General features: G+C 38.8%; 1 protein-coding gene across 1 annotated transcript in view; it reads right to left on the bottom strand.

Moving 5' to 3' along the window:
• Nucleotides 1-27,934, bottom strand: part of CRYL1 (crystallin lambda 1) — a 146,253-nt gene that overhangs the window by 107,404 nt on the left and 10,915 nt on the right. The window contains exons 2-3 of the mRNA XM_025462760.3: nucleotides 27,470-27,577; nucleotides 8,266-8,392 (exon numbers count right to left, since the gene is read on the bottom strand). Coding sequence (XP_025318545.1) covers nucleotides 8,266-8,392; nucleotides 27,470-27,577 — 235 coding nt within the window. The remainder of the gene's footprint in view (nucleotides 1-8,265; nucleotides 8,393-27,469; nucleotides 27,578-27,934) is intronic.

The following is a 27,934-nucleotide window of genomic DNA, read 5'->3' as shown; positions in this document are numbered from 1 at the left end:
GTCAATAAATGATGTTGGGAAAACTGGACAGCACATGCAAAAGAATGAAATTGGACCATTATCTTTCACCATACACAAAAATAACTCTCAAAATGGACTAAAGACCTAAATGTAGGACCTGAAACCATAATAGTCCTTGAAGAAAGCACAGGCAGTGATTTCTCTGACATTGGCCACAGTAACTTTTTTTAGATATGTCATTTGTTTCTAGGGAAACTAAAGCAAAAATAGACTTTGGCGGGGGGAGCCTGGGTGGTTCAGCGGCTGAGCATCTGCCTTCGGCTCAGGGCGTAATCCAGGATCCAGGAATCGAGTCCCACATCGGGCTCTCTGCAAGGAGCCCGCTTCTCCCTCTGTCTATGCCTCTGCCTCTCTCTGTGTCTCTCATGAATAAATAAATTTAAAAAATTTAAAAAGACCTTGGGGGGCAGCCCCAGTGGCCCTGCGGTTTAGCGCCGCTTTCCACCCCCTCTCCCGGGGGGGGGGGGGGGTAGCGTGATCCTGGAGACGGGGATAGAGTCCCATGTCAGGTTCCCTGCACCGAGCCTGCTTCTCCCTCTGTCTGTGTCTCTGCTTCTCTCTCTCTGTGTCTGTCGTAAATAAAAAAATAATAAATAAATAAATATAAAAGACCTTGGGGACTACATCACAATAAAAATTTGTGCACAGCAAAGGGAACAATCAGGTTGTTTTTAGCTTTGGGAAAAGATATTTGCAAATGACACATATGATAAAGGGTTAGTATCCAAAAATATAAATCCAAATATAGATCCAAATATGGATCCAAAGTATATAAAGAACTCAGAAAACAGTCAAAAAACAAATAATCCAATTTTAAAAATGGGCAGAAGATATGAATAGACATTTTTCCAAAGAAGACATTAAAATGATCAACAGACACATGAAAAGATGCCAACATCACTGATCATCAGGGAAATACAAATCAAAGCTACAATGAGATACCACCTCACACCAGTCAGAATGACTAAAATTAACAAGTTAGGCAACAACAGGTATTTGTGAGGATGCAGAGAAAGAGGAACCTCTTACAAGGTCGGTGGGAATGCAAACTGGGGCAGCCACTATGGAAGACAGTATGGAGGTTCCTCAAAAACTTAAAAACAGAGCTACTCTATGACCCAGCAGTTGCACTACTAGGTATTTACCCAAAAGATACAAAAATACTAACTTGATGGGATACATGTATCATGATGTTTATAGAAGCATTATTTATAATAGCCAATTATGTAAAAAGCCCAAGTATCCATCAATTGATAAATGGATAGAGAAGATGTATTTTATATATACAATGGAATGCTAGTCATAAAAAAGAATTAAATCTTGCCATTTACAATGACATGGATGGAGTTAAAGAATATTATGCAAAGCCAAATAAGTCAGAGAAAAACAAATGTCATATGATTTCACTCATATGTTGAATTTAAGAAACAAAGCAAATTAGCAAAGGATAAAAAGACAGAGAGGCAGACCAAGAAAGAGACTCTTAACTATAGAAAACAACTGATAGTTAACCAGAGGGGAGGGAGGAGGAGGATGGGTGAAACAGGTGATGGGAAGTAAGGAAAACACCTGTTGTGATGAGCACCAGATGATGTATGGAAGTACTTAATCACTATATTGTACACCTGAAACTAATACTACACTATACGTTAACTAACTGGAATTTAAAAACTTGTAAAAAAATCAAATGGAACAAATGGAAAACAATAAGGTAGATTTTAATCCACTTGCATCAATAATTACATTAAATTTAATGGACTAAACATGCTAATTAAAAGACAGTCTGTGAGATGTGATAAAAAGGCGAGACTCAACTATATGCCTGGTTTGAATTAATTGAGAAAAAATCCATATTAGAGTGAAGACTTCAACACTTTTCTCTCAATGATAGAATAAGTGGAGGGAAAATTCATTAGGGTGGAAAAGACATGAATAACACTATCAAGCAACTTGACCTAATTGAAAGAGTTCACCCAGCAAAGGAACAGACATTTTTTTCAACTTCACCAAAAGAGACCATTAACACATCTCAATAAATAAAAGGAGATGAAATATTGTAAAGTATGTTTTGGGATCATAATGGAGTTAGACTAGAAATTAATAACAGAAAGATATCTGGAAAACTCCCCAGATTTGTATGTTAAACAACCCACTTTTCATTAATCCATGAGTGAAAGTGGAGGTCATAAGGGAAATTAGGAAATATATGGAATATTAGGAAAAGGCAAAACTGTAGGAACAAAAAAACAGATGCCTGTTTGCTAGAGCATGGGGAAGGCAAGGGAAGACTGGACACAAGGGGAAGAAGAATATTCTATGCACTAATGGAGACGTTCTCAAGATTGAACATGCTGGTGTCTACTTGGTTATATGCATTTGTCAAAATACATAGAACTGATCACGTTAAAGCTGGTGAATTTTATTACATGTAAGTCATACCTCAGTATACCTGAGTTCACAAATTTTTCTTTAAAAAAAATGCACAGAACAGGGAAATGAAATTCAAGTTTTCAGGTACACTCCTGTACATTCTCAGTGTTGGCTGCCCCACATGCCCTTCACTACACGAGCACCCCACACCTACACCATTCCTACTGAGAGGATTATTCTGAGGCTCAGTGAGCCAAGACCAAAGGTCCAACAAGCTTCCATCCTTTAAGAGAACATAAAGTTAAAAGTGGTGTCAGTGTTTATGAATACTGCACTTTGTAATTACTGACAGTCTGCAAGTCCTCATCAAAATGATTAGTGTCCTCTAAATTTTAAAGGTAAAAGTTCAGATACAAATTCTGCTTATCCACATAGATGATTTAATTTTTACTTCCAGATTGCAGCAGTTGTCCTTGATTTTGTATAAGGAAAATCCATTTAAACTCCCTAATTCTATAAGCCATTCCCATGGCCCCTACCACCTACTTCAATCTCGTCTTAAGTTCCAGAGATCAGATAAAGTTTCTGTACCACAGCTAATGAGCCTTAATGCTCTTTCAGAGTTAGTCAAAGCTTTAGACAGGGTTTTCAAAATAAACTTATTTTTCCAGCATGGTGGATTTTCTTGCTAGGCAAGATTTGATTTCCAAATTGTGCTAAGTTCTAGAAATTCAGGTTTCATTCTTATATGCTCCCACATTTCAGCACACAATTAAGGAACTTTCCGATCCATGCCCCCACCCTCTGGGGCTTGAGTAGTAGACAAATCTACCACAGAGACAGTTACACTCACATTTCTGGGGCTTTGACCCTTGGGGACTTAATAAATCCTACAGTAGGACTTTTTGTAGTTGAACAACTGTGTGCCAAGCAATGTGGTTTTGCTTACCTATTATTTCACAAATTCTGCCCTCTGCTTTAGAACAATTCCCAAAAGTAATGATAATTTTCTTTTCGTAAGTAAAATGTACAAATAGCCTAGATTAATTTTTCTACATTATGAATTTTTCCTTTTATAAATTGGAAAGCAGGATTATAAGAACTGACATGGGTACAGTTAGAAAGAAGTCTATAGGCATTAAGCTAAGGCAAGACCATGAGGCCTGGTAAAGGGTAGACACCTGACAGATGGTAAAGGGTAGACACCTGACAGACACCTGGTAAAGACAGATCACCTTTAATGATATTCTTAGATGGAAGGTTCTTTCAGGTTAGATATCACCCAATAAACATAACAATTATTTTAAATACAAAAATTTTACTTCTGTCTGATAGAATCTTGGGCAAATCACACAGCAAGAAGGGCTCTAAGTTTTAAACAAAAATCATGATATAAAACTCTATTTACAGTATAACATCACGTATGTTAGAGAAAGGGAAGAAATAGGAGAAATGAAAAGAAATACAAATATACCAAAATGTGAAGACATTTTTGGAATAATGGACCTATACATGATTTTCCTAAACTTTCTTCACTCTTTATTCTTCAAAATATATTTTTAGCACTTTTTTTTGAGATGTTAATATATATTTTAAAGATTTTTTTATTTTTTATTTTTTTATTGGTGTTCAATTTACCAACATACAGAATAACCCCCAGTGCCCATCACCCATTCACTCCCACCCCCCGCCCTCCTCCCCTTCTACCACCCCTAGTTCGTTTCCCAGAGTTAGCAGTCTTTACGTTCTGTCTCCCTTTCTGATATTTCCCACACATTTCTTCTCCCTTCCCTTATATTCCCTTTCACTATTATTTATATTCCCCAAATGAATGAGAACATATAATGTTTGTCCTTCTCCAACTGACTTACTTCACTCAGCATAATACCCTCCAGTTCCATTCTTAGATTGTTAGAAACCTAATGTAATTTAACAAACACATGACATAATGTTAGGCAGGTTTTGATTTGGGGGGGGGGGTCTATTTACTTGTTTATTTGATAAACATAAGGTGAAATTGATATGCATTAGTTGTGAAATTTGGAAAATCAAATGTGCCTATATCATATAAGGAAATGAGCAAACATGCCCAGGAAAAATCAATCAAAGCACTGGACAAAAATGAAATCTCAATTTTTTTCTTACCTGTTCTTTCCTTCTGATTGATTTCACTGTCCTACTGAACACCTTCCTTGGAGGATTCTAATCAGGATATAGAATGAAACCCAAACTCTTTATTTCTTTAAGAGAACACTTAAATAGTACTATGTGTCATGCATTACTCCAACCATTTTATAAATGTTCATTTCATCTAAATAAGTCTTCAGCTTGGCATTCCAAGCATTCCCCCACTTAGCTTCCACTTCCAGCCTTTTTCCACCTCCCTAATGGCCCTGTGACTCGGCCTCACGATTCTACTCTGGTTGTCTAAAACACACTAACAGGCACCTCTCTGTTCATCTCCTTCTGAGACAAAGTCCCCACCCTATTCCCCAAAATCCCACTTGTCAAAGGCCAAAGCAGGCTCAAATCCTACCTTCATCAAACGTTCCTAAAGCCTCCAGCTCAGATCTGTGCCCCTCTCCATTACTCTGTGGTACTAGAAAAGACCATGTAAACTCTACTAGGTTTATTTCCTGTAAGAGATTATGTTCTTCAGAAATTACTTGTCTTTTCTATATTCCTCTCCCTATATTGCCTGACTCAGTGTTGTTCTGCATAATAGATGCTGCTCAACATGTAAATGCCACATAAATACATTCAATCTATAAAATAAAGACAGACCTTAAAGAGCAATTTTCAATACTATGCACAGCACATATATTGCCCCTCATCATTTATTATCAAAATTAGATACAAAAGGTCACATTATTAAATTCCTTAATTTTTTAAAGCATTTTCTATGTGCCAAGTGTGGTAGCTAAGCATTTCACATGTATTAGAACTTAGAATATTCTCCAAAAATTATCTCATAAAAGACTCACTTTATATTCAAGTCATTACAAAGTTCTATTATGAAAGGCTCTCCAGTTCTTGAAAAATAATACACTGTTTGTGGAAGACACATTCTCCTGAACTAATTCAATCATGGTAGCATAGAAATCTTTTGATAAAATCTATTTTTCAATGGGACCAGGAGACAAAGAAATTTAACATAGACATTTGAATTATTCCTGGGGCATGACTTCACAAGTGCTAGTGCTAGAAAATTTGCAAGTAAACTTTGTAAAGATCACTTTAAAACAAAAAAAGTAGCATAGCCAGTTGTTATGTGGAGGAACCACAAGCATACTACTGCAGAAAGAAAAAAAAACACCTTTAGTCAAAACTTGAGAATTAGTAGTTGAGGCTGGAGATAAATTTATTTTTTTTAAGATTTATTTATTTATTTATTTATTTATTTATTTATTTATTTATTTATTTATGATAGACATAGAGAAAGAGAGAGAGGCAGAGACACAGGAGGAGGGAGAAGCAGGCTCCATGCCAGGAGCCCGATGCAGGACTCGATCCCAGGACTCCAGGACTGCGCCCTGGGCCAAAGGCAGGTGCCAAACCGCTGAGCCACTCAGGGATCCCCTGGAGATAAATTTCTAATCTCATGTCATATGTGGGTTTTAAAAAGCTTTGCACAGCAACATCTTAGGAAAGCAACAATGATGTGCTCTGGAAAACTGTTCAGAAAAGCAGCTCAAAAGCATCACTTTACTGAAGACAAAGACACCTGACTCAGAGACACTTGTTAAGAGTTTGAACAGAAGTTTTTTGGGGGCACCTGGCTGGCTCAGCTGGCTAAGCATCTGACTTTAGCTCAGGTCATGATATCAGGGTCCTGGGATCAAGTCCCACATCAAGCCCTATGTTGGGTCACATGGCCCTATCTGGCTCTGCACCCAGCAGGGAGTCTGCTTGTCCCTCTCCCTCTGCCCCTCTCCCTTCTCATGCTCTCTCTCTCTCTCTCTCTCTCTCTCTGTCAAATATAGAAATAAAATCTTTTGGGATCCCTGGGTGGCTCAGAGGTTTAATGCCTGCCTTCGGCCCAGGGTGTGATCCTGGGGTCCTGGGATCAAGTCCCACGTCGGGCTCCCTGCATGGAGCCTGCTTCTCCCTCTGCCTGTGTCTCTACCTCTCTCTGTCTCTCATGAATAAATAAATAAAATCTTAAAAAAAAAAGAAATAAAATCTTTAAAAAAATTTTAAAAATAAATGTTTTATGAAATGAGAAAGTAGAAATATTTTGGTAATGTGTTACATATTCCTATTTCAGATCACATCATATATGTAATTATAATATTTTATGTCTCATGTAAATATTATATATAAAATTGACCCCCAAAAGAATTTTTTAATCCTCTCATTGGAAAAATGGAGGTCTGCCTTCTATGGGGGTGACCTTAGATATGAGCACAGATGGTTCTCTTCACAATCCCCCATTACACTGGGTACTGTGTCTATTGTACAGATGAGGAAGTAGGGCTTAACAGTTAAGAAACACACAAGGAAAAAAAAAAAAAGAAAGAAACACACAAGGGCACACAGCTACTCAGTGCAAAGCCCATTTGACTTAAAGTCTGTGTCCTCAACCACCACTTCCAGGCAGGAAGCTCCCAGAGGTCCTTGCTCATGTCAAGAATCACAAAATCTAAATTGTTTTTCCTCCTCCAGCAGGATCAGCATAAGAAGCATACACTTTCCTTAGAAACAAAACGCACATGAAGAACTTTCTCTGCTGAGCCCACACTACAAAGGCTGAAAGGCTTCTGTGCTCCTGTAAAAGCAAGTCCCTCCTTACAGCACCAAGCACCACAGCAAGGGTGAAAAGAGCCAGTATTGGAAAGCTCCGTAAAGGAGCCCTCTGATCCCTCCTAAGACTCCCAGTTTTATCCAACCAAATGAGAGATTGAGGTGAAAATACTCAAAAGAGATATGGAATTGACAAACTGTCCTCTTCTTATGTTCTGTTTGACACTCATTTGTTAATGAACTAGAGAAATTTTAGAGCTACAAAAATGGAGAATCTAGATTAACTGTATTTGACCTCAATCTCAGAGCAGCAGCTGACCTAAAACACAGTCTTTTTGGTTTGCTCCCAAATTCTCAGCTAGAATGTCATCACAGAAACATGAAATGTGCGACACTGAATAAATAGAAATGTGCAAGCCTCACCACACAAAATATCAAGGAGGTGTATCGGAAGTGATGTTTCTTTTAGTTTTAAGTAAATCCACTTAAACTTTATGGCACTAAGTGTAACATTTTTAAAACACAAATTTATACGATCAGGTTCTTAAACAGGGGCAGTATCTGTCTATAGACACAGGAGCTCCAGAAGGGATGAGTCCTGACTGGACAGGCACCAAACTGCAGGCACAGCCCCAAAGAGACATGCCTGGAACTTTCTCTGCTGTGCAAACAGCGCCTCAAGCAGTTCTTTTCTTTAAGTAAAGTTGTGGGAAAAGCTAAATGCAAATGTTACAAGAAAGGGTTTATTTCAGATGATTTCTTTTCAGCTTTTACTCAATTATACATGAGAACAAGAATATAATCTCTCATTCAATAGGAAAATAAAAGTGTTAGTTGTCCAGAAAACCTATTTCTGCTCAAAATTCTAACACCTCTGAAAGACTACATTATCACAGTAGTTTGATGAGAGCCCATACAAGAGATGTTTTAAAACAATGCTTCACATAAATCATAATCCTGACCTTCAGTTACAAGATGCCCACACCTTGTAACTCCTTTTCATCTCCCCCTCCCCCCCACCCCCCCCGCCCCGCCCCAACCACGCCCCTCGGCCCGTTCTTCCGAGGAGATTGGAAGACCATCTCTTCAAACCCTTAGAGATTTGATTTGGGCGCAATATGGTCAACTCACCTGAATGTGCCCAGCGCCCTCTACTGCCGCTTGAATATTTGAACAACCACTGATGAGTGACAGCTGTTCTTCAGAACTCAGGGAGCCTCTCAGAGAACCTGACTGCTCCAGAATCTTCATCTCTTTCCTAGAAAAAAGAGTGACCCTGTGAGTATTCACGGAAATTCTTAAAACAAAAGTAAACATAACTAATCAGTAGGGAAATGCAAATCAAAACCACAATGATAGGGATCCCTGGGTGGCGCAGCGGTTTGGCGCCTGCCTTTGGCCCAGGGCGTGATCCTGGAGACCCGGGATCGAATCCCACATCGGGCTCCCAGTGCATGGAGCCCACTTCTCCCTCTGCCTGTGTCTCTGTCTCTCTCTCTGTGTGTGACTATCATAAATTAAAAAAACAAACAAACAAACAAAAACAACAACAAAAAAAAACACAATGATATACCCTCCTTTACGCCCACTAGGATTAAAAAAAAATAGAAAATAAACCAAGAGTTACTGAGGATGTACAGTGTTGATGGAAGTGTAAAAGGGGAAACCACTGTGGCAGTTTGATGGTTTCTCAAAAAGTCTAAAAGAGAACTAACTACCTTATGATCCAGCAAATATAATTCTGCTAATACCCCTTCCCCTCAAAATGAAAGCAGGTACTCAAAGAGATATCTGTCATGTTCATAGTAGCATTGTTGACAAGAGCGAAAAGACGGAATCAACCCAAAAGTCCATATGTGGATGAAAACAAATATGGCACATACATACAATGGAACTCAATACAATAGAATTCAGCCTTAAAAATGCAGGAAATCAGGGTGCCTGTTGGTTCAGTCAGTTAAGCGTCTGCCTTAGGCACAGGTCATAATCCCAGGGTCCTGGGATTGAGCCCAACATCAGGCTCCCTCCTCAGCAGGGAACCTGCTTCTCCCTCTTCCGTTCCTCCCCACCACCACTCATTCTCTCTGTCTCTGTCTCTCTCTCTCTCTCTGTCAGATAAATAAATTAAAAATCTTAAAAAAAAAAAAAACGAAGGAAATTCTGTCACATGCTACAGCATGGATGGACCCTGAGGACATGACACCAAGTGAAATAAGCCAGTCACGAGAGACAAATACTGTATGATTCCACTTATATGAAGTACCTAGAATAGTCACATTCATAGAGGCAGGAAGCAGAATGGTGGCTGCCAGGGCTGGAGTGGGGGTAACTGTAGTTTAATGGGTACAGAGTTTCGGTTTTGTATGATGATCTTATGGAGATAGACGGTTATACGACAATGAGAATGAACTTAATATCACTAAACTCTATGCTTAAAAATTAAGACAATAAATTGGATGCTGTGTGTATTTTACCACAATTAAATTTTTTCTTTTTATTTTTTGAAGAGATGAGGCAAAGCCAATGAAGTAAGATTAAAAAGTAGTAGTTCTTCACCCACTCTGTTCATCCCTGGGGGACAGGGTTGAAAGAAGGTACCTCATAATCAGGACTGGGGGCTTCATGGGGTGTGACCCGTGCAGTCACTGAGACCTGTGCTCAGAAGTGCCTTCACTGGGTTTAATGCTCTGCTGTCATAGTATCAAAATTCTTAATGAATATCGAGCAAAGGGCCCTACACTTTCATTTGCACTCGGCCTCACAAATTACATAGTCAGTCCTTCTTATAATTCACTACCTATTAAATAAACAAGAAAGAGTACATAGACAAACACACATGAAGTTGCCTAAGAAGCAAAATGTATGCTTTCAAAAAATTTGTGAATTTTTGCCATTGAGTCAAATAATTTTTACATCATTTCACGTTCATGGTTTTGATCTTTAAGCTGTTGATGCCTTCAGCCAAAGACTGTGTAGGAACACACCTACAGTGAAATGAGTTGGTTTTGTTACTCACTGCACTGAGGGAGAATGCACATCAGAGGGACCTCTGGGGGGGTCAGTAAGAAAGTGTCAGAGAGAACATATAGCAGGATCTGAACTTTGACTGGGTGACTTGGAAGAGGATCTGAGGATCTCAGTTCACTGGATTAGATGATGTAGAAAGCAAAGACAATTTGAAGATTGTCTCAATAAGCATAAATGTTTGAAGGACAGACTAGACTGAAGATAAAACTATAATGGGCAAAGAGGTAACAGTCATTCATTTTAGCCAAGAGAAGGCTGCTCAGTATTGTGGGTTGCACAGTGATCTCATTTTTGTGCATGCTTAGACAAAGTCAAAATGTGGTCTTGCTTTGTGTCATTCTGTCACGGTCTAAGAGTGACTTCGTCTGAGGTGAGTATTCTTGAGACTGCTTATGTCCAACAGGAGAATGCCATGGCCTGCCTAGCTGTGAATGCTGGACCAGCTCCAGATGTTAGGGGCTGAGCTTTTGCTGTTTTGTTTTTGTTTTTTCTCTTTCTTAAAGCTATGCATCTTGTATTTTCTTTTAGCTACAAGTTGGGGAACAGAAACTTTCTTCCTACTGTCACTGCAAAACAAAGCAAAGATATGCTGAAATGCAGATTATTACACTTAACCAAAAGAAGCTTCACGGCAAAAATAATGAGTCAACTAATCAGGCAGTTCAAAATCTTTCCTGCTTCTGAGTCGGCAAACGTGAAAACACCACTGCAGGTCATCATTACACATGGAAACCGAACCCGAATTTTTTTAAAGGAGAAGGAGAATCTGTTGTCAAATAGATAATTCGGAAGATCAGTAATATATTAGCTAAAAAAAAAATCTACCTTAAAATTGGGCCAGAAAATGGTGACCTGATTTTGGAGGATCCTAAGGATACACATGCAGAAGTTCCTCGTTGGAACAAGGAACTCAGTATTGGGAGCTGATCACCACCCCCAATGGGCAAGCATTTGAAAAATATTTTTACATATAACACATTCCTTGAAGTAGAAGTTTATAAAGTTACTGAAAATATACAAAACAGGGTCTGTTTCTTAGCCAGTTCATCAAGAAGTTTGTATTAGTTTGTATACTGTACGGTGTCTTAGCAACAGATTAAAAACTGACGATTTTTAAGTTTGATACACGTGATAAGCTAAAATGACTTAAATGGCAGAAAGTAGGTATTTTAAACACCATCATGAGAATACAGTAAAAAGAGTTACCAGAAAAAGTTACCCTACTAAGATAAGAAGGAAAAGTGAAAGTTGACTTGTCCTAGAGGTTCCTGTGATTATGCACCAGTAGTATCCCCCCAACCCTCCTGAACACAGGCTGCATTCCTCATTCAAATAACCAGTGAGGAAAGCACCATGTGATCCAAGATCATTTAATTTTCATTTCATGCTTTTGATCCATCTTCTGAAAGTTTTCGGTTACATAACTCTATATATGTACTAAAAACCATTTACTACATACTTCAAGAGTGAAATGTATGTTACATAAATTCTATCTCAATAAAGCTATTGTATTTGTTTCTTGTTGCTTTTGTAACAAATTATTACAAGCTTAGTGGCTTAAACAATACAAATGTATTATATTACGTTTCCAGGGATCAGAAATCTCCATACACTAACATAGAATTATTAGCAAGGCAGCATTCCTTCTGGAGGCTCTAGAAGCCAAACTGCTCCTTGCCTTTTCTAGCTCCTAGTGCTCCCCCATCACCACTTTCCTTGGCTTCATGATCCTTTCCTATTTCACAGCCTGCAAGCTCACCATTCAACCCCTGCTCATCACACCTCCTTCTTTGGCTCTCCTGACTCTGTTTCCCTGATAATGACCCTTGTGATTACATTGAGCCAATCTGGATAATCTTTCATATTCTCAACTTAATCACATATGATCTGTTGCCATGTAAGGTAACATATTCTCAGGTTCCAGGGATTAGGACATAGACATCTTTGGGGAAGTCATTGTTTTGCCTATCACACTTACTTTAAAAAAACAAAAACAAAAACAAAAACTTTTAGAGCAAATAGAATACATAATGTATGTAGAATTCTGTAAAATGACTGTTCAAAATTGTGCTTACAGAACAGAGAGGACTTCTATCTATTAAAGCTGCCTCAAATCAGATGATTAGGTTATGTTTGACTCTTTGTACCCTGCAGATATTTTTCCACCATATTCTGAATTCCTCTATCTGTTGAAAAGTTTGTTGTCAATTTGTCATTCTTTTATAGGTAGTCTGTCTTTGTCTGACTACTTTTAATACTTTTCTTATGTCCCTTGGTGTTTCATAGTTTCCCTGTGATGTATAAATAGGGAAGATACATCACATCTACACCTGGGATGTAGATATAGATAGCCTTTTTCTTTCTCCTGCTTAGGACACTTGGTTCTTCCAGAATATGAGGATTCCTGTCTTCAACTCAAATGAGGTCTCAATCATTATATCTTCATAAATTGTTCTTCCCTATTCTGTCTAAATCTTTCAGACCTCTAATGAGACATGTTAGACATCTTCTCTGTATCCTCCATATTTCTTAACTACTTTTCCACATTCTCTCTTTATCTCCTGAATTCCATGCTAAATAGTATCTTCACATCTGGCCTCTAGTTTACTATGCTCATAAAACCTTGTCTCTCACATGTTTGGAGATTTTTAGTTGGGAGCAGATGTTCACTGAAATCTGTCTGTGGGAATTCTTTGAGCCTTTGGTTTAAGGTACATGATTCTGGAGATGATATGTGTTTTGCTTCTGGCAGGTACTGCAGGTACTACTAACCAAGGGACCAATCTGAATTCTTGGATTGGAGTTTTTGAGACCACACAAGTAATATGAATGTGGGTTCCAAAACTCTTAGGGAGCCTGTTTGTGGTTATAAATTCTCAGAGAAATTCTTTCTCCCATCCAAGAACCAAGGCCAAACAGACAGCCCCCGTGTATAGATTAGCTATTTTTTCCTAACACTCCTTTCACCAACAATGTCACCCTCTAGATACTAGCTTCATTTGTGGGTCTCCAATTTGATCTCCCATCCTGCACAAACTAAGGATTTCTGTTAGAACTAAAGCAAGATTGGCAAGTATCTTAGAGCAGTTGTGACTTTCCCACATCTCTTGGGATGTGTGCTTCCTAATTTGGCCTCTCAGCATTTCCATCACTTTCTTGCCAGCCCAGCTATGCATTATAAACTATACATTTACTCAGTATTGTTAAGTATTTTGAAGTGGAAAGGGTTTTCAGGATACGTACTTTGCCATATTGCCAGAAACTAAACTCTAGACTGTTTCTTTAAAATCTAATATTCTGGGGCGTCTGGGTGGCTCAGTTGGTTAAGCATCTGCCTTTGGCTCAGGTCATGATCCTAGGGTCCTGATCAGGCTCCCTGCTCAGCGAGGAGTCTGCTTCCATCCTGTCTCTGACTCTCCCCCACCTGTTTCTCATGAATAAACAAAAACTAATATTCTTAGCTATTATGTGCATTTTATATTTCATGAGAAAAGAGAAATACTGGGACTCCTGGGTGGCTCAGTTGGTTAAGTATCTGCCCTCAGCTCAGGTCATGATCCTAGGGTCCTGGAATCAAGCCTCAAGGAGGTCTCCCTCCTCAGCGGGGAGTCTGCTTCTCTCTCCCTCAGTTCTTCCCCCACTTGTGGTCTCTCTCTCTCTCTCAAATGAATAAAAATTTTTAAAAAGAGAGAGAAATACTGACCATATCCATTTCAGTAATATTTTATTCAATGTGAATATGATCTCTACTATGCATATAAATTGATAACATACAATTGCTAATTGATTACATCATGGTTCTTGTTCATGCATATAGCAATACTGGTTCTTAGAGTTACCACTGCTATGGCCTTACTCTTCTGTTTCCCAGTTTTGCCCACTTGAAAAAATACATATAGATAGATAGATAGATAGATGATAGATTTTTATATATATTATTGTGTTATATAATAATATTTACATATATAAATATATTTGTGTCATATATTTACAAATATAAATAATACCTACACCAATATGAATTCAATAAACTTAGCCTTAAAAACAAACATATAGGAATGCCTGGGTGGCTCAGCGGTTAAGTGCCTGCCTTCAGCCCAGGGCATGATCCTAGAGTCCCACGATCGAGTCCCACATCGGGCTCCCTGCATGGAGCCTGCTTCTCTTTCTGCCTGTGTCTCTGCCTCTTTCTCTCTCTCTCTCTCTCTCTTTCTTTCTCTCTCATGAATAAATAAATAAAATCTTAATATATATATATATTTCTGAAATGCATCAAAACATAAAGAATGTTTCTGTATTTTATTTAATCTACCTATTTACTCTGATGCTTCAGAAATCAAGGCCCAAACTGGTTACAGACTCATTCAAAGACATAAAGTGTTAGCTGTGTGTGGGATGGAAACCAGTCTTCTGACTCCTTCCCTTAAACACCTTGTATAGGAACTGCTTCCTCTTCCTTCCTCTTCCTACTAAAACATGATAGCTCTCTCATTCAAAAAAAAAAAAAAATCCTTCTGGTGGGACTTATTTATAGGACTAATTGACACAGTTTATTTGCTAAAAATCTGTATATTCAAGGCAGTCAACTTGCTGGAGAAAATAGAGAAGAGTTTGCATCTACTCCCTCTCTCATGAATACTGCTAATGCCAAAGTCCTAGCCTGCTGAGTCTGAACTCAGACTACAGGGCTCCTGCTTTCCATCTGGGGAGCCCTGGGGTACCTAGCAAAACCACCAACTCCTTCCAGTAGGTCATTACCAACAGGTGTGCCAGGCTGCCCTACAGCCTGGCTCTCCAGAGTTCAGCTGACTAGGAGCCTGTGCCATATGGTACATGGCCCATCAATCAGCTCATCCCTTATGGGCAGTTTGAAATGAAGATCCTCAAAGTGGGGTGGTCAAGGGTAGGTGGAACCATAGACATACCCCAGTGGTAGAGTCATTGCAATGGTGGGCTTTAGAAAGGCAGGATCTCAGCCAAGGACCTGCTATGAAAGAGTCCTCCCCAGAACTCTTCTAAAAGCTACATAAATAAATAAATAAATAAATAAATAAATAAATAAATAAATAAATAAATGCTACCAGAGCTGTTGTCTGACTATCAGAAGCTTGGTGTCACCTGAACAATGTCCCATTTCTGCAACAGTGATATAGCTCCAGGGGTAGCTCCCAGTATCCCTTGCTTCCCTGATCAGAGCGTCACAATAAATCCCCACTGACAGATGTAATCTGGGTACTTCAACCCAAAAGGGCCTAGCATCTACTTTGTTCAGAAATTAGATGGAATTATTGGCTGAAGAAAATTATAACGTATCTAAACTGCCTATTTTTAAACTATATGATTTATATAAATTAGACCTGCAGCAATGGCTAAGCCTAGGGACCAATAACACTGGTAAATGTCAACTATGCTGCCCATAAATATAACCAGAATAAAAATGTTCATATCTCTGAAGAACTGCTTATAGCTACCAAACAAAAAAATCATTTCTGTTCAATAAAATATATTTACTGTTACAGAGATATGGTGCCTTGTTCCTTTTCTGGAAAGGCTTTGTTTTCATTAACTTATTTTTAAAAGTTAAAAAAAAGTAGAAAGTATAATAAACATCCCCATGTTTCTACTGAGAACTAATAACAATCAATCTTAACATATGTGCTTCTTGTCAGTTTTTAAATAAGCAAACCATTAAAGTTCTTTTAGCCACCAACCTCACACAACTATTTTCTACTGAGACACGGTTTTTAAATGCCAAAGCCTGAAAACATAATGATTACCCATTTCATCCTTTAGAGAATTATGTTTGAGTAGCTAATGTGCTTTAAAAGCACCTGCTTTAAGCTTCAGTAAGCCAAAGCAAACTTTCAGCCTTTCTTCCAGTGAGTCAGATTAGATCAAATAAAGAGGCTCTTGTTTCTTTGATGAGCTACTGTTTTATAGACATCCCAGGGACTGTCCCTCTGGAGAGAGGAAGGAAAAGGAGACAGAAGATAGTAGCCAGAATAACCACACCAATGGCCTCATGCAGATTAGACTCAGGGTAAAAAATCTATATAAGCATTTTGGCCTCGAAGCCCTTTCTGCCCCTGGAAAAGACACAGGCATGAGGGGAGAGACCTGGCCACACATGAACCCACTGACCACTCCATGGTTACAAACTCCAGAACCCTGTTGTGCAGGGATCCCAAAAGAAAACCAGATGAAACGGTTGGAGGAGCTTTCAGACATACTCAGACAATCCCTCATGTTCTCTTCAAGCTCAGTAACTATGTCCATACATCAAAACTAGACATTTGGCAATGTTTTGTCCCAGGTAGACTAGTTCCAATATTTCTCATAGTGTATTTTGGAAAACTTAACAATAAACATCTGAAAAAGGAAGGGCTCTGAGTGGGGTTGTCAGCAGCCTCAAGCCAGAATGTTGCAGCTTACACTTATTTAATAGTTAACGAACGCACTTCATTCAAAGCTCATTAGTAAGTGGCTGCAGCATACCAGTTCTACCTCTAGAGGACAGCCTAGCACTAGAAGTCAAAATATTTCCATGTCAGCTTCCATGAACTTTCATTTAAAATTGGAGAAAAGGAAATGTTAACAATTTTCACGGTAGGGCAAAATATGGGTAGTTTTAATTTTTTCATATCTCTGTTTTTGAAGTTTTATTAAAAGGAGCAATTTAAAAAGATAAAGACGATAGAGAAATCGGAACCCTTGTATACTATCATTGGGACTGTGACATGCAGCTACTATGGAAAACAGTGTAGTGGTTGATCAAAAAATTAAAAATGGAATTACCATATGACCCAGCAATCCCACTTCTGGATATATATTCAGAAGAAATCAACGTAGGGACTTAAAGATATATTTGTACATCAATGCTCATAGCAGCATTATTCACAATAGCTAACAGGTAGAAGCAACTCAAATGTTCAGCAATGGATGAAGGGATAAAAAAATGTATTCTATCCATACAATGGAATATTATTCAGCCTTTAAAAAGAAAGAAATCCTTTCAGATGCTATAGTATGGATGAATCCTAAGGACATAATGCTAAGTGAAATAAACCAGTCATAAGAACACCAATATTACAGGAGTCCACTTATGTGAGGTATCTAAAGTATCCAAATTCACAGGAAAAGAAACTATAATAGTGGTTGCCAGAGCCTGGGAGGAGGGGAAATGGGGAGGTGTTGTTTAATGGGTATAGTTTCTCTCTGAGAGATGAAAAGTTCTGGAGATCTGTTGCACAACAATGTGAATGTACTTAACACTCCTGAACTGTACAATTAAAATGGTTTTTAAAAAAGAAATTTGGGAGTGCCTGGGTGGCTCAGTTGGTGAAGCATCTTTCTTCAGCTCAGGTCATGATCCTGGGGTCCTGGGATAGATCCAGGGTTGGGCTCCCTGCTCGGTGGGGAGTCTGCTCCACTGCCTGCCCCTCCCCCTACTTGTGCTCTCTCTCACTGGCTCTCTCTCTCAAATAAATATAATAAAATCTTTTTTTAAAAAAAAGGTAAATGTTATGTTACTTTCTTTTACCATAATTAGAGATAAAAACAATATATTTTCTTTTTAAAGGAGTGGTTACTTATGTTTTGTTTGAACTTGACTCTTCTGAAAGGTAAACAACAAAGAACAAAACTCCATAGGAACTAGAATTCAGAAATAAATTAAGGGACTAAACCACTTGTAGATTTTGTAGAATGAGTAGAAAACCATTTTAGCTAGTGTCATTCCAGTTGATGAATGTGATAACCTAGTCTTCGGGCTTCTAACTACATACGTTGGATAAAACACATACATTTATCTCTGCCCCTCCAAAAACCTCAATGGAATCAAACTAAAGGAATCTTTTAATGTGTGTGTGTGTGTGTGTGTGTGTGTGTGTGTGTGTGTGTACATATATATAGGCCTACAAGATCAAAGACATCGGGAGAAGATATAATGGACATAAGATCTAATTTGGGGGGAGGTGGAAAATAATGGAAAAGTGGTACAGTAAATGACTTGACAGGGTAAAGAAAGCTGAGATTTAAGTGTGGGGAAAGGAATGCCAGTGAGAAGCAAGTATCCCAAGAGACCCAGCAAAGGCCAGAATCTGCAGACACCAGATGTGCCAGATGGCACAAGTTAGAAGCAGGAGCCCAGTATTGGAAGTCGGAATGCCCTGAGAGCTAATGAATCTCCTCCCCTCCTCACTCCTAGATCATACAAGACACATTAGAAGTGGAGACACTCTGCTATGGAAAACAAGGAGTTAAGATAAATTATATATACTTTAGAAACACCCCTCCTTGGGGCCCCTGAGTGGCTCACTTGGTTGAGCATCTGCCTTTGGCTCAGGTCATGATCCCAGGGTCCTGGATGGGGCCCCGTGTCAGGCTCCCTGCTCCCCGGGAGCCTGCTTCTCCCTCTCCCTCTGCCCCTGCTCCCTGCTCATGTGATATATATATCTCAAATAAATAAATAAATAATCTTTAAAAAAAAAAAGAAAGAAAAGAAAAAGAACCACCCCCCCTACACACACACACACACACACACACACCCCTCCAGGCACTTTCAATTGATGAGCAATAACAATGCTAGATGGACACTAGCAGATTCTCTTCTGGACAAACTGAAGAGTCAAAGAAAGGAGACATGCAGACACAAATACCTAGAGATGGTCTTGCTGTTTCCAGTCCCTTAACCTGGCCCCGCTGCCCTGGCAGAGGCCCATGTGGGACTTCCCGAGTGCCACCAGGGACCCCTCTAACTACAGATGGGCAGATTAAGTTGAAGCTCCACAAAAATCCTGAATTTAGTTACTACAGTAGGAAAGTGGGTGAATAGATGTCCGACAATGCAGCCCATCTCCCCTAGTGGGATATTGGGCGGATCCTAAAAATCATTCCTAATGTTTTTGAAGTGGGGATAAAAGATAGAATACAAAAGTTTCTATTAGAGTGGCCCCAGACTTCTTTTGCTTGACAGCAGTGTTTTTCAAGTCACCTGAATCTGAAAATCTCTCAGTAGAGTATATAAGTTTAAATGTACTATGGAAAGAAAGAGAACTTTCTCATTTGCCCCACAGGAGAGTGGGAATCTGACTGCCCCACTGGTCCCCGCCATCACTGCCCCTGCATCTCCCCTCCTCACCAGGGCACTCAGAAATGCTCTTCCCTTAGGCTGATGGTGACATTGGGTCTTAGGGGGTGGGGAGATACTCTGGGGAGCAGAGGGCCTGTGAATGTGTCCAGTCTGTTGATTTCACCAAAGTTTACACATGCGTATCAAGCCTTGGCCCAGTTAATACCTGTACTTTCATTTGTTTGTCACTGTTGGAAACCTCAAGGAGAGACAATGACCAGACAAAGCAGAATTCATACCATTCTTGAGTCCACACCCTAATACCATATAAGCCTTCATAGCCCTACTTTCACTGTTAATATGTGCATGTTCCCATGCACAGAAGCATGTGGGATCATGATATAAGCATATATCCTCAAAATGTCCAACAACAGTCACTCTTATTGCCACCACTCAAAGACAATCCAGGTATTCCAATTTCTCCCAATTTTCTGAATGTACACAATTAGCATATATAACTTTTATTTATTAGATAAAGCCACACTATTTCTGTTTGGGAAGAAAAATAAATAATTGGAATGAAGCAATCATTTGAACTGCCCTAATGACAGCCAAGTGACAGCATGATCTGTGAACACATAGATAAGTCAAGTTGAATGACCTGGCTGAACCCACAGCCCGTTGGTGTGAACTTTTGGCATTAGGACCTCAGATCCCTTCTGAACTTTTCTGTGTAGTTAGGTTTAATGAATCCATTCCCTGTACCCCACTTCTAGGGGAGCTTCAATTAAACCACCAAAGACAAGTTCCTGCTCATGAATAGGGTATATGTCTTTCCATTTATTTAAGTTTTATTTCCTGTCATTGAATAAAATTTTTTAAATGTTATCATGAATGTGTTATACATTCTTCTTATATTTATACCTAGATTACTTACATTTTTGGTAACTATAGCAAATTTTCTACTATTTTCTAACCATGTAGTGCCAATATATAGATATAAAAAATTTTTTCTACCTAACTACATTTTCCCCAGCCTTGGAGTTTTATCTACACAATCTATGTTTGAATTTCACCTTATAATAAAGCATTTGCTACCAATTTTGCTAGGTCTGCTCAACTTCTCCTGAAATGTCATGGCATGTTAATTATCACTCAGACACTGCTGCTCTATTTCCCTGGGTGGGGGTAGGGAGATAGTGAATATTTTAGGCTTTGTAATACAGTCATTTGGTCTCTGTTGCAACTACTTGTTGTAGTGAAAACAGGCATAGGTAAACAATGGGCATGCTGTATCCCAGTAAAAGTTCATGTATGGTATGTTCCCTTAAGACAGGGATTGGAATCTTTAGCTCTGCAACACTTCCTACAGAAAAGGAATTCTCCTACTAGAGGACAGCTGTAGAAAGACAAAATGGGAGGCATCTGGGCGGTTCAGTTGGTTAAGTGCCTTCAGCTTAGGTCATGATCCTGGGGTCCTGGATCAAGCCCCATGTAGAACTCCCTGCTCAGCGGGGAGTTTACATCTCCTCTTCACTCTACTCCTTCAACTCCCCCCTCCACTTATGTTCTCTACTGCCCCCTCTCAAATAAATAAGATCTTTAAAAAGAAATTAAAAAACAAAACAGGGATCCCTGGGTGGCGCAGCGGTTTGGCGCCTGCCTTTGGCCCAGGGCGCGATCCTGGAGACCCAGGATCGAATCCCACATCAGGCTCCCAGTGCATGGAGCCTGCTTCTCCCTCTGCCTGTGTCTCTGCCTCTCTCTCTCTCTCTCTCTGTGAATATCATAAATAAAAAAAAAAAAAAAAAAAGATTTAAAAAAAAAACAAAACAAAACAAAACAAAACAAAACAAAACCAGAAACCCTCAGAACCTATAATCAGCAAAGGATACCTACCTAACCACAGGAACCCAACCAAAGTTCGGTATATTAGTACCAATTAGTACCAATACCAATCTATTGTCATAATTCTGGGAATTAGTCAATTAGTCAATTTGGCTGCACTCAGCTGGGCTCACACATGAGGCTGCAGTCATATGGCCTGTTAGCTAAAGGCTGTTGGTTGACTATGGCTTCACTTATCTATCTAGCAGTTGGTGCTGGTGGTATTGGCTATTGCTGGCTGACAGCTGGGCCACATATCTCTGGGTGGTCAGACTGAACTGGTTGACAGGATGAAGGATGGCGGGAAGGGTTCGCAACAGCAAGCAAGAGTACACTCTCAATGCACAGGTGCTTTCCATGCCTCTGCCTGCATCACATTTGCTATCAGCCCCACTGACCAATGCAAGTCCGCAAGTCCGCAAGTCCGTGGACAAGCCCAGAGTCAGGCAGTGAGAGAAGCAAAGTCATACTGCAAAGAGATGTGCAGACAGGATTCATGCAATTTGTAGCCATTTTGTGACCTATTACACTCAGCTCATCTAGCCAAAGATATATGAGAAAACTAATAAATGCCCCTTTCAAACCAGATCAATCCAAAAGGAATCCAGATTGAAATTGAATTCAAGTGTGCACTTTGGCAGCACATATACTAAAATTGTTAATTGAATACAAGATACTTAAGCAAGTGCAGAGGTCTAGGTCTGGGTAGGAACTTAAAAACACCCTCCAGAAGCCCAGGGCCTGGAAATGCCCGAGTCCAGGGACAAGGAGTTCAGTCACTCAGGAGACAGGAGTACAGGGCAGCTACCTGGTTCCAGGGATCACTTCTGGAGGTTTATTAAATCCTAACCTATTTAGAAAGCTGATTTGGCTTGGGACGATTTGCATACAAGAATGATCATCTACAGGTGGTAAAAATATGGCACTAGAGAAACTGAAAAGAGTAAGTTTACCAAAATACCATAATTTTGGATTGGGACTCCTTTGAAACAAGGTGGTTTGTTCTCTGCCTTAGAATGGAGGCAGTCACTGAGTCACAGCAGGTGGCCCTGGTCCAGTGATGGCTAGAATGGCCCTGTCACTACGTGGAAATTACACTGGATCCAAAACCCATGAAGTCGTGTCCTGATCTATGAGTCTGTATTATAACTTTTACTTGATTTTTTTCTTCTTTCAATGCATTTATAGTCTCAAATTCTTGAGACCTAACACATGCCAAGCATCGGACATATAATGGAAAACAAAAACCAAATTGTAAAGCACCTGCTAATAAGGTTTTCCAAGGTCAAGCTACCCTTCTATTTGAGATTTAAATATGTTAAGTATTAAGTTTCTCATTTTACTGCTCTGTTAAAAAAGGATTACTTTTAGATGACACCTTTTTTATTTTTTTTAATTCCCTATGATCTCTTGGCATGGTATCAGTTGTGATAATTTCTCTAATCTTTTAATGTAATATTTTTAAAAATCAACTTCACCCAGCTTAAGTTCATTTTTACAATTTCAGAAACAAGTTGTACCATTTCTACTCAAGATTAGTGTTTAATAGGTCTAACATAAGTAGAATTTTCATGCAGAAGTATTTTCCAACATAAATGTTCAGAAGGATTTGAATTTGGGAAGTGAGCCAAACTGCAAGGGTGGAACAGATGGCAGGGGAAAAGTCTATGAAAAATATGGCAAAAAAAATTACTTTTTGAAACTCTAGAAAAGGCTCCCATGACTCAGTTAAAACAATTATTGAGCTAGTGCTTATTTCTGGAGACAAGAGATGTGCATGCTGCCTCTTTCTGTGGCCATAATGGCTAGTACAGAGATCACACACCATTTCAACAGAAGTAGTCAGACTATAATATAGTCTCCTTACTGGGCTCAAACCTGTTGTGATGAAAGAAGACCACAAACCAGTGTCCTAAAAGGCTGCTTGGTGGGCACAAACTATTTTGACCCATCAGTCAGTTCAACCCAATCAAGAAGATACACTGTTGGAGCACCTGGGTGGCTCAGTGGTTGAGCATCTGCCTTTGGCTCAGGTGGTGAACCCAGGGTCCTGAGATCGAGTGCCACATCGGGCTCCCCCCCAGGAAGCCTGCTTCTCTCTCTGCCTATGTCTCTGCCTCTCTCTCTGTGTCTCTCGTGAATAAATAAAATCTTAAAAAAAAAAAAAAAAGAGAAGAGACATTGTTTATACTTCTTGACAAAAAGGATAAAGTTGGTTCTCCGTATACCTCATGCCTAACACATGATCAGGGACTGTTTAGTTTTTGTTTCTAAACATCTAAGGACTACAGCCAATCACCCAATGTTGTTGACCTGAGCTAATAGTTACTGTTGATCTGCAAGGTGACACAGTTTACTTACTGAAAGCAGTAGCAATAATTCTTTCCTGACTGAAAACAATTTAAAACTCAGAACTCTTCTTACTGACCAACATATTTACAAAAATAAGGTTTGGACTCAATCCTCTTAACGTGGTCTCTGTGTACAGGAATGGAACATCTGAAAATCCTGTGACTTAAGAAAGGGAAGCAGGTGGCTTTACTTAAATGACAACCCAAAATGTAGTCCTCCCTGGGAGGGCAACACAATACGACTCAACTTTATTTTCCTGCTGCTATTTGCTAGCAATAATTTGAGAAGAGAGATATAGTCAGTCACAGGATACCTTAAGATCTCTACTTCCTGCCAAAGAAGTATAACCAGTTCTACATATTTAAGTTAACTCAGCATATGTGTGGATGAATCACAAAAAAAAAAAAAAAAAAAAAAAAAAAAGCTACTGCTATAAAGGAAAGATCTGTGTGTACTTCTTAAATCTTAGATACATAAGAATTCAGTAGATTTGTTTTTCTTTAATAAAGCTGCTAATAGCAATAAATTGGGGGTTTTTGGTTCAAAACTCTTACAGACATCTAAAAGTTAAATCTAATTGGGTACCAATTGTATTATGAAATATTAGCTCTTAACTAAGGAAAGCAGTAGGATAACAGGAAAGTCTGTTATCTGGCCTTAACAATAAACAGACAAATACATTTTTTAAAGATTTGTTTATTTATTTATTTATTTATTTATTTATTTATTTATTTATTTGAGAGAGAGAGAGAGAGCACATAAGCAGGGAGCAGGGGCAGAGGGAGAAAGAATCCCAAGCAGACTCCCCACTGGGTGCAGAGCCTGAAGCAGGTCTCAATCTCATGACCCAAGTTAAAACCAAGGCTTGGACTCTGAACCAACTGAGCCACCCAGATGCCCCAACAAACAAATATATTTTTTAATTTTTTTAATTTAAAAAATTAAAAACCCTACTCAAACTTTCCACACATAATTCCCTGATGCCTGAAAGGGAGTAACACACTAAAATGATATATCTAAAAACTGAGGCCTAAAATATAAACATCCAAAGAAATAGAACAAAAAACTTTTCAATTAGGAATCTTAGAGTTTTCTCTTGGTTCTGACAAAGTAGAATTGGCTTAACAAAATAAAAGATGAAATAGCAACAGAAGTAGGATGTCTGGATAGTAGAAATCAGCAAACTGTACCCATTGGTCAAAGCTGCTCTCCACCACCTGTTTTCATATGGCCTGTAAGATGAAAATGGCTTTTACATTTTTAAATGGTTAAAAAAAACACAGAATAATAATAATACTTTGTGACATGTGAAAATTATACAAACTCCAAAGTTCAATGTCAATTTATGAAGTTTCATTGAAAAACAGGCAGGTCCATTTGTTCACATATTGTCTGTGGCTGCTTCACTCTACAAGGAGAGGCTGCTGTAAAGACTTTCTGACCTGAAAAGCCTAAAATATTTCCCATTTGGCCTTTACAGAGAGTAAGCCAGCCCCTGGTCTAGAGTGCAGGTGCAGCTGGCTTCACACCTGACTTGATCAGAAGTTGTGCTCTCCTCCAACACCAGGCTGGTCACTGACCTGACATCTCTATGCTCCAAATCCACCAACCACAAATACTGCCAACCATAAAGAATGAGCAAACAATGAGAAACTACTCAAAATGAATAAGTATATTTGGAAAAGAAGCATAATTATTAAAGTGAAGATTTAATTATTGAAATAAATTCAGTGGATCGCTTAAATAACAGATTAGACATAGGTAAAATTAGAATTCGTGAACTGGAAGAAAACCTAAAGAATGCATCCAAAATATATTCCAACAGGACAGGGAGACAGAAAATATAACAGAGGTTAAAAGATATGAAAGCTAGAATGAGTTGGTTCAATAGACATATAATCAGAACCCCAGAAGGAAAAACAGATCCAGGAGTCTCAGTCTTGGATATGTATCTTGTAGATATTCTTGTACTTAACACATCAGGAGACATATGCAATGACACAAATGGCAACACTGTTTACAATAGCCCCCAAATGGAAACAGCTTCTTGTTCATCAGAAGGATAACATATATGTAAATAATAGCGAAGTCACACACAAGAAAATTATATAGAAATAAACACAGATGAATCTCAAAAAAAATTTTATAAAGCACAAAAACAAGCAAAACTAAACCATATATTATTTAGATACATATGAATAGTAAAATTTCTCTAAGGTACAGCAAAGGTAGATACAACATAAAGAATATCAGTTAGTTCTGGTAGGAAGACAGGAAATTGGTTTCAAAAGGTGTATAGGGGGTTTTGACAATATTCTAGATCTCAAGATGGACAGTAGCTTCATGAAAGCTCATTTCATTATATCTTCATAAACTAGCATAAATGATCTATTCTTTTGTATATATTATATATATTAAACATTACATTAAAAGTAATGTTTGCAGAATCTCTATAAAACAAATAGTATAGATGGCTGCCAAAGATACTCAGATCCACACTTAACAGGTCAGATGAACCAGAGCTTGAATCTTGTCTTACTGTGTCTTTGAGCAGGTTACTGACCATTCATAGACCTGTTTTCTCATAAAATAATGACAATAATACCCACCTCATGGAGCTTACTGTGAGAATTTATATGGTAAGATTACTAGACTATAAACTCCATGGTGGATAGGACTGTATCTCTCTTACTCATCTATGTATCCCTAGTAGATAACACATGCCTGGAACATAGCAGGTATTTATGCTAATTCCTCTTCCTTCTATAAGAGTACAGAAGAAAGTGTTAGCAGTATATGTGTTTAGTTTTAGAGTGGTTCTGGTTTTTTGTTTTTGTTTGGTTTTTTGATTTTTATTTTTAAAGATGTTATTTTTAAGTAATCCCTATACCGAACATGGAGCTTGAATTTACAATCCCGAGATCAAGAGTCACATGCTCCACCAATTGAGCCAGCCCAGGCACCCCTGTTTGTTTGCTTTTCAGATTAACATTTCATCTTGGCATTGGCTGAATGTTACTAAACATAAGATGTAACTTGACTTCTCTGGGTTTTGGGTTCTTAATCTGTTGTACAACAAAACTGGACTAAGGTATATAACTTCTTGGTGTCTATAGCCTATCATCACACCATACATATTAGTCTTTTCAAAAAGTAAACAAAAAAGTCAGTGTGTTTTTGTTAACCAAAATGCGAACTCAAGTTATATCATGGATATCCCCGAAGAAGGAGAGTAACTACCTGAGCAATACCATGTGTGAGATGGTCAAAACCGTATTCAGCCACAATCCTCTCAGGTGAAGGTGTCATGAATTAGGGCCCTTTTACCTTCCAGCATATTACACTACTTTGGTGCTTCTATCTTTGACCACCCCCCCCCCCCCATTCTTGGCCTCTTTCTTTCAGCTCCTATTTTTCTGCTTACCCCCTGTGATTATTCCAAAACTTGGCCCTCCTCATGCTTAGCATATGTAAGTTCACCTACTCTGACACCATTAACCATTAACAGTTAACACAGTTCATTTGAGTCCTGCCATCATTAAATCAATAGTTCAAAACAAACCTCAGGACCCCTGTTCTAAAATGTGATGCCCATGCAGCTCTGACTACTACATGCTACAAGCTGGCTCACCTGCCCAGAGAGAACACAGGAAACCCAGACTTCCAGCCCTGCAGGACACACAGGGAGAAGCCTACTCCCTCAGGCTGGAAGCCCAAGAGGTACGTTCAGTTTCTCTGCTCACATCACATGTCTTTACATGTGTCTTTACAATCCTAATGGTCCTTTCCTCACAACCTGAGCCCTCTCTTAATTTGTAAGTGTTAATTCATGGCTTGACCACTGTGGGTCTGGCCTTTACTACCTCAAAGGCACTATAACAGACATCAAATGGAAGAATAAGATCACAGGTATTTACAGCCTTGAGAATACGATAAAGAAGACCCACTGAGAGCAACAGAGCCATTTCAATTCCTCCTGGAAGGTGCCAGCCAACTTACCTGATGGTTTCCAAGGCATTTGTTACCTGCTGTTGCTCAATATCATAGAGTTTCACCTTGAAGCCTCCACTGGCAAACAACATAGCCCAGCTTCGCCCAATGAGTCCACTGAAGGAAAGAAAATTAAAAAAGGCTTCTGGTTAACTTAATGGAACAATTCTTCATTCCTAACCCAGAATGAAAAGTAAATGTGTAATTTGGTATCCTGGATGGCATCCTGAACATTAAGTAAAAACTCAGGAAATTAATAATATATTAATATTAATATTACTTATTAATTGTAATAAATGTGCCACACTAATATATTAATAATAGGGGAAACTGGTGAGGGAGTATATGGGAACTTTCTGTACTATCCTCACAATTTTTCTGTAAATATAAAAAATAAAGCCTATTAAAAAAAAAGAATGTTTATAACAGCAATTCTACTCCTAGGTTTGTACCCAACAGAAATGAAACATATGT

This window comes from Canis lupus, chromosome 25 (assembly GCF_003254725.2).
Source record: "Canis lupus dingo isolate Sandy chromosome 25, ASM325472v2, whole genome shotgun sequence".
NCBI classification, from domain to species: Eukaryota; Metazoa; Chordata; class Mammalia; order Carnivora; family Canidae; genus Canis; species Canis lupus.
Note: the sequence above shows the minus strand (reverse complement) of the source record. Positions and strands in the feature narration are given on the sequence as shown.